This window comes from Lytechinus pictus, chromosome 6 (assembly GCF_037042905.1).
Source record: "Lytechinus pictus isolate F3 Inbred chromosome 6, Lp3.0, whole genome shotgun sequence".
Classification (NCBI taxonomy): domain Eukaryota; kingdom Metazoa; phylum Echinodermata; class Echinoidea; order Temnopleuroida; family Toxopneustidae; genus Lytechinus; species Lytechinus pictus.
Window position 1 is genome coordinate 8,091,229 of NC_087250.1, and position 8,180 is coordinate 8,099,408.

Below are 8,180 nucleotides of genomic sequence, written 5' to 3' on the forward strand. Positions count from 1 at the left end.
TTTGTCATACTGTAAAAATGTGAAGTTGTAAAGTTACATGTATATAAAAGATGAGATATATGTACAAGAATTTCTTTCACATCACTTTTTTTCGAGACTTCTTGGAAGTTCAATTGAAAGTGCAGTGTGCACATCTCACGCTTGAATGAAACATCAATCCTTGTTTTCTCCTAATTCTTCAATCAAGCAATTGTGTTAGCTTTTACTATAAATCAACTTTGACAAGTGATATATTTTTTAAAGCTTCGAATTATCCTGTGGATAACCGCTGATCCTGCGGATAACCGTTGATCCTCGAATATGGATGGGGGGTGACAACAAAGATATGATGAGATGATGATGATTTTTTTTTTTGAAACTCAATAGGCTACAAATTTAAAAATTATTTTGGTTTTGGGGTGACTTACCTGCCCCTCTAGCCTAGCTTTGTCTCTGACAGCAAGGTGTATGGGCCTCTTCCCTCCTGCACCCCTCACATTAAGATCTAAAAACAAAGCGAGGTAACATGAACAAGTTCACAAGACACCTAGGCCCGTATTCCTAACTCAGGTTTAAATTAAACCCTGGTTTAAAGTTGTGGTTTGAAGGAGAATGAAACATTTGGAACAAGATAGCTTGTGTGAAAAACAGAAAAATCAAAGAAACAGATCAACGAAAGTTTGAGAAGAATCGGACAAATAATGAGAAAGTTATGAGCATTTGAATATTGCGATCACTAATGTTATTGAGATCCTCAAATTGGCAATGCGACAAAGATATGTGATGTCACTTGTGAACAATTCTTCCCATTACTTTAGTATATATTTCACTTAAACTGCCTCTTTTATCACATCTATCAGTAGATCATGTGTTCTTTCTATAGTGCATGTAATACAGATTTTTAAAGAATACAATGGCCCAAAATCACATAGGTGAGTTGAACCCATGGTTTATACAGAATTCACATGACCTTCCGATTACAAGGCGAGCATCAGAAAAACTATTGGGTTTGATAATGGACCCTGGGTGTCTTGTGAACTTGTTTATGTCGGCCCAAATTCACAAAGCTGGTTTTTTTTTAAACTGTCGGTTGAACCCATGGTTTATGCAGATTTCATGTATAAATTGTGCTTATTTACCGCATATTTTAAACAAATGTCCAATGCTGATGCAGGCTTTTGTCACAGTGTGCCAAAATTATGCCTGTTGCCATGGCTTAATATGCTATTTTATTCACGAGTCCACTGTTTGAAGAGTGAACTCATTTAATTAAGAACAGTGGACTCATGAATACAATAGCGTACTAAACAATAGCAACAGGCATCATTTTGGCGCACTCTGAATAAAACGCGCATCAGCACTGGACACCTGTTATTACAGGTTAAACAAGTGCAATTTATACATGACATTTGCTTAAACCATGGATTCGACCGACATCAATATCATAGTTATTATTGGTTACATCCTACCTACATGAACTTGATGTTGGGTGACGATAATCACAGTCCTGTATCACTTCAATATCACTATAATGCATCATATTCAATATTAATATCATAGGTACACTTACATGTACAGCTCTATGTCCCATTCGCTCCATGTTGAATGACAACACTAGCGTACCCCCCTGACGAGTCACAACCAATGCAAAAGACGTATCTTTGCCCCCCCTGACGAGCTTGAAGACCTTTATTGCCCCCCTGACGAGCTTGAAGACCTTTTTTTTTTTTTTTTTTTTGCTTGTCAATTTTTTTCTGGTACGGAATCCTTTATTTGTGATCGAAGACCATTTTTTTTTTTTTTTTTTTTGCTTGTCAATTTTTTTGGCGGACGGTTTTGCCCCCCCCTGTAGAAAATCCTAGGTACGCCACTGAATGACAATGATGACTATATTACATCATTGTCATTATCATAAATTATAACAATATCAAAGGTATAATTGGTTTTATAAAACGGGTTCAAGGATGTAGCCAATAGTAAGCGTGTATTCAAGTCACATGTTCTGGTTTAATTCTACGCAATCTCCTACCTGTGATATTTTGTGCAGCACTATGCATTTTGAAGGCATCATCTTACCCATAGTGCGTAAAAACTGAGATGGCATCTGAAATACGCGTTCTTTCAAAGAAAAGGCTATCAGTACCAGCGCTTACTTAGGCCTGCATACTAGATATGTCTGTGATGTTTAATAGAAAGCAGGTACGGGTGTGACCGCTTCGTCTGTGCGCTCCCTAGAATATTTGGAGGGATTACAACACCCTTTCCACTACAAACTTACACTGCCGACCTGTTCTATGAAACAAATAATGCACATTTTAGAAATTGTGATGTTATTGACGATGCAGGCATCTCGGGTATTCGCAATAACATGAAAAGGTACTCGGTGCAAGTGCCTCGTGCCTTCACATATGGCAAATACCCTCAAATGCGCTGCATCGCCACAACAGACTCCTAAATATGCATTATTTGTTTTATATCATATCCTACCTGCCCCATGTCGGATGAGCATCTCAACCCAAGGTATTAAGACCTTCATACAGGCATAGTGGATAATGCTGTTACCCCTCCCATCTTTTGTGGCTATCTCCTTTGAGATCTGTTCCGGGGTGAGGTTCTCCAGGACTCTTTTGGCTTTCTCTAAATCAGGTTGCTTGGAGTTTACTAACTGGATACAAAATGAGAGAATTTTTTTACATTCTTTTTAAAAATAAAGATTTCATTTCTTCAAAATAAAATCACAATAACCATTAATAATAGCAGCAATATAATAAATCATATACATTAGTAGAAAATGAGAGGATTTTGTAAAAAAGAAGATTTTTAAAAACTGTTATTAATTTCACTACGCAGAAGTCACTTTGAGCAGTTCAATCTTAAGGTCTCAACGTTGGAAAGTTACAAATGCATAATTTCTATAACAAATTTACTATGAGCCAATGAGATGATTTCAGCAGCTAACTGTTATTCTAAATTTGTTATTGTATCAAGTTTTATGAAACGGACCAGTGTCTTTCTGAGTTTGATGTTAATTGATCCCACCTAATAATCATATCTGATACACATCTGAAAAAAACACTCAATTATACACATACTGTACACACAAAGCTGCATCCTTATCTACGACGTAGTCTTGAAATACATTCCCATTAAAACAATGAATTATTTCCTTTGATTTTTTACAAAAAAATATATCACATAGAAAATTTTGTGAAGAAATAACATGTTTCAGTCTTCCAGGCACTTCTGTTTTCAATATCTAAAACATTATACCTTACGAAGGGAGTTCCCCTCATTGTAAGAAAGGAATGTACTCTTAGATTTGCATTTACAGTATTTTCTTCTCTTTACTGCACCATGAGTATCTTTTTATATGGATACCAGTGCATTTCCAATGTCCATATCATTTTTATCATTATTGCAAGAATAAAATGTACTAAAATGTGCCTTTAGCACCTAACAAGGTGGATATGTGCGCAATATAAATACTCTATATTATTATTATTTATATTAAGAAGGGAGTTCCCCCTCATTGTAAAAATATGTGAAGGGAGTTTCCCTCATTGAAAGAATAGAATGTGCCTTACAAAGTGACTTCCCTTCGTTGTAAAAGATGGAATGCACCCTAAGAAGGGAATTCCCCTCATTGTAAGATGCAACAAACCTTAAAGAGAGTTTACCTCATTGTAAGAATGGAATGAACTTTAAGGAAGGAGTTCCCCCCATTGGAAGAAAGAATATACCTTAAGAAGCGAGTTCCCACGGACTTTCCTGGCCAAGATTCTAAAGCTTGCTTTCCCGCCGGGCATCTCGGGCTCCGATTCCGACTGTGAACTTTCCGACTCTCCTTCGCTCCCGGAGTCATTGTCGGTGAAAGGGGGCGAGGGGGTACCCCTCCCTTCCTCCTCCTCATCACTGGAGTCTGTTGAGGAATCGCTTCGTTGACTCAGGTTCCACACTGCATGGTTTCGGAACCGCTGTGGGTACCGCTTCATCATATTCTCGTAATTCCTTTGTTTGGTTTCAAGCGAAAGAAAAATAAATGAGGAAAACGTGAAATAATTGAATTCAATTTTATTCTATTCGGTAATACCAGGCCAGTCGGGAATACAACAACTCACGATAATAAGAATGAAATGACCAAATCCATTAAAAAGATTCATAAGTGGCTACTATAAAAAATTACCATTTAGATGATTCCCCCCCCCCCCTGGCCATTGCGGGAAATTCAACGTCCTTCCAAATATGGCAATCTCTTAAATATGGGACATCGCTGGCTCTGCTGGGTGAATGGGAAATGAAGTTAGAGTCTAGATCTACCGGTATTGCAGTCAGACTCAGAGCAGAGGTGAATGGAGCTGAGCAAACACATCCGATTTTAGAGAAAAAAAGAAGTTGCTAATAATTATTATTTCCTGATTTCATTCACTTGTTCACTGCAACCACCCTGCCTATCTATGCAGTTCACTACACACACTTACAAAATTCTTCAAAATATCACTTTAGTTTGTAACCAAAAATAATTATTTCCATAAAATGTTATTTGTAATTTACTTTTCATAAAACTTGGGGATCATTTTTTTTTCACCAGAGAGCTCAAAAACTTTAATTTTGAACATTTTGTTGTTTAGGCCCTTTATTGGTGGTAAGTAATATTGCTTCAGAATTGTCAAAAAACAATCTCTTACTTTTAATTTAGAAAACAAAAATAATCAAAAGATTCAATTTACTTGAACAGAGCCAAGTAATGGAAACTGACCGTGTAAAAAAAAAAGGATTTGCCCCCAAGAACAAGAGAAAATTAGCCAAAATGCAACCTTATTTCACCACACAGGGAGTTCTAACACTAACAGAGAACAAGGTTATATCTAATCAGTTATATCATATCCTTGTTCATTGAATGAGTTAACTATAGTGATAAGCAATAACAGAAATTATTTGGCTTGGTCTGCAGCTAAGAGCATATAATTAAAAAGGGGTTTGATTTAAAACGCTGAAATTTATTGCGCCGTGCGGCGCATCGCACAACTTGCCATGTCCGATGTTCAGCAAGTGCATCCAATATATTCCAAAATTTGGTAGAAAAATGTATCCTGGAAGCCGATTCTAGAGCCCATCTACCATATTTTAAATAGAATGGATAAATGTAACCATGGCAACAGACCTCATTCTTCCCGTTGATGCCAAACTCAGTGCTTAATTATGTAGAGAATCTAGTTCACTTTAGTAAAATTAGGCAGCCTTAAAATTAAGTTAAAGCAAGAGTCGAGTTGGCTCACTCACCTGCGCTCACAGTCACACTCATTTTTGCTAAGGCTGCTTAAGAATTAGTGAATAAGTATAAAAGCAAGGTGACCTCTTAACAACTCAACATGTGCTAATGCTATGCTGGGGGATTTAGCGGAATTATATCGTGAAATTAGGAACAACCGTGTACTTCAAATCAATTCAGGGCATCAGGCACATGACATGCCACATGGTTCTTAATATTATTTCCACCTCCATTCAGTAATCATTCACTTTACTTTTATTAAACTTAAGACAAGTGCGCGCGCATGTAACTGTCTATAGATAGTATGGTAAGGGGTCCTAAAGCTACGCACCACTCATCGCGCATGCAATTCCAATGGCAAAATAAATGCGCACTCTAGCTCTGTGTGTGAAGCTGTGACGAACGATCCCTATTCAATTTTTCTACAGAGGCTGCAATAAATCCTTGAATGCAGAGAAAACCAGCAAATGTTTGGAATTTCGGAGTTATATTCACTTTGATTTCATATTTTCCTATAATAATACGGACATATTTTAGAAATTGAGGCACAGGAAATACTATTTCTTTGCATGATAAATTGAGTGCGTAGCTTTAGGACCCCTTCTACATCGGGCGGCGAAATTAAGAGGTGTTCGGAAAACACGGCGGGATTTTCGTATTAGTGAGTTTTGTGATATTTTCTTCTTGGTTAAGGATATTTAGAATATTTATTACAAATTAGTGAAAAATAATTGTTCAAATATTACAATTGGCATAGTTTTTATCATTTGGAAACAAAGTGCGTAGCTTTAGGTCCCCCCATCATACAACTACAAAACAAAGAGAATGTTCATAACCGAAATCACGATTTGGCCGATTTAGATCCAACATTTGCCCCAACATTCCTCTGCAGTTTGAATGACTGTATCACAGAATAGTGTTGAGTCTGTTCGATATTTGTGCAGAACAATCGCATGTGCCCTTATTTGGGATATAATAGCCTCCTCCTGTGCCTGTGGCAGGAATCCATCTCCATCGCCGAGCTCCGCAATGACTCCCCAGTCCCCGGCACTTCTTTTTATTCCAAACAGGATGACTGTCACAAATGGAAGCATTCCTACGTTTAGAACATGATAATGCTTATTTATCAATTAATACCTTTAATAAACGACGTACTTACCGCATTGTAATTTGTAGCAATGACTATTTTGAACCTCTTTCGGACGTAATCGCGATTCGCGTCATCAGCCGGTTGCCATCATTTTCGGGAGTCGGGACAGTCCCTAATTAACATAATAGACTTTCGCAGAATTTAGCCTGCGTTTAAAATGGGTGAAATCGACCGGGGATTGACGGTGACTTGTATGGTCAAACCACAATTGAAATTAAATATTCATTTCCTATTCACAGCGAAGGAGAGCATTTAAATATGTTATTGAAAACGGATTGAATAAGGGATATCACCACTGGCAGATCTGGGGGGGGGGGGGGGGGGCACAGCCGGCCCGCGTCCCCTTCCCCTTTTGAGAAGCAAAACTGAAATTTGTAATGTAAAAATGCCACTAAAATAAAAGTGTTCGTGCCCCCCCCCCCCTTTTTTGAAAGTGAAGACCATTTTTTTTTTGCTTGTCAAATTTTTTTTCGGGGACGAAATATCCTTAATTTTTGGTTTAAAACCTTTTTAATTTTGGGCTTGTCAAATTTTTCCTCGGAAAAATGTGCCCCGCCCCCCCCCCTTTTTGGAAAATCCTGTATCCGCCCCTGGATATCACAGTGTGATGATGGGTGATGACTGCTATAGTTATAAACCTCTTAAAACGCATAATGAATATAAGTAAAACTTTAGCCCCCGGGTGGGGGCACCAAACTTTAAGCTTATTTCCGCCACAGCTATATCCGCGCATCTGATTGTGATATGAAAAGTAAACGATCGAGCTGATGTCATATATCTCACTTATATTGGATTGTTTTATGATGTTTATTCAAATTCAATCTATTTCCCCAGGAAATATATTAACTTCTCATGTTATATGTAAAGCATCATTGATGAAACTTAAGGAAACATGTTTTTAAACAAATGAAATAATAAAGTGTCCAAATACTGTATATTTAAATACTATTGTAAATTCATGAAGGGATTAATTTCACAATCTGAGTGCTAAGCACATGTTATATGTTTTTTTATTAGGCTATATCTTCAGACCTCAAGACGTACTATGGAATTGTAACTAATCAAGTTCATTCCAACTGGAAGTTCCAATTGGATATCCAGTTGGAAACCAAAACCAGTTGCCTCCAATTGGTTAACCGACTGAAACCAGATGCCTCCAATCGGATTCAACTGGTTTTATAATAGGGAAATTGGAACAACTGGAACCAATTGAAACCATTGCCAACTGGTTCCAGTTGCCCAATTTGTTTTAACTGGATTCAATTAAAAAAAAAAAAAACAGGCTTGCACAGGATGACCCACGAAAGCTCGATAGCTTATTTCCAGTGGGGTCCTCAATATACAGAATTAAGAAAATAAAATGTTAAAATTATACTATTTACATATTAAAATGAAGAAAAAAAATCAGAATTTACTATTACCAATAAATAAGATATATAGACAATAAATAAGATATATACAAGAATATAACGAAGAAGAAGAAGAAAAGAAGGAGAAGGAAGAGGAGGAACAGAAGAAGAGAGGATTAGAAGGAGACGGAAGAAACTGATAACGAATTAAGGGAAATAAATAAGGAGAAGAACAACAGCATAAACGTGACGACAATAACAACAAGAAGAGGAGAATAGGAAGAGATAAATAGAATAAAATAGAAAGAATAGAAGAAAGGACATATCGAAGCTTCAATCAAACTATGTAAAATACATAATAATACCTAGTATAGAGAAGAGAAAAGAACTAGGTCAGTATTCAGGCTAAATCAACCGTACAACATATCATTTG

General features: G+C 36.9%; 1 protein-coding gene across 1 annotated transcript in view; it reads right to left on the minus strand.

The window, feature by feature from the left end:
• The window catches only part of LOC129263436 (transient receptor potential cation channel subfamily A member 1 homolog), a 46,741-nt gene extending 40,239 nt beyond the window's left edge, over window positions 1–6,502 (minus strand). The window contains exons 1-4 of the mRNA XM_064100820.1: window positions 6,408–6,502; window positions 3,720–3,987; window positions 2,467–2,644; window positions 408–484 (exon numbers count right to left, since the gene is read on the minus strand). Coding sequence (XP_063956890.1) covers window positions 408–484; window positions 2,467–2,644; window positions 3,720–3,987; window positions 6,408–6,412 — 528 coding nt within the window. The 5' untranslated portion in view covers window positions 6,413–6,502. The remainder of the gene's footprint in view (window positions 1–407; window positions 485–2,466; window positions 2,645–3,719; window positions 3,988–6,407) is intronic.
• Between the last annotated feature and the right edge of the window lie 1,678 nt (window positions 6,503–8,180).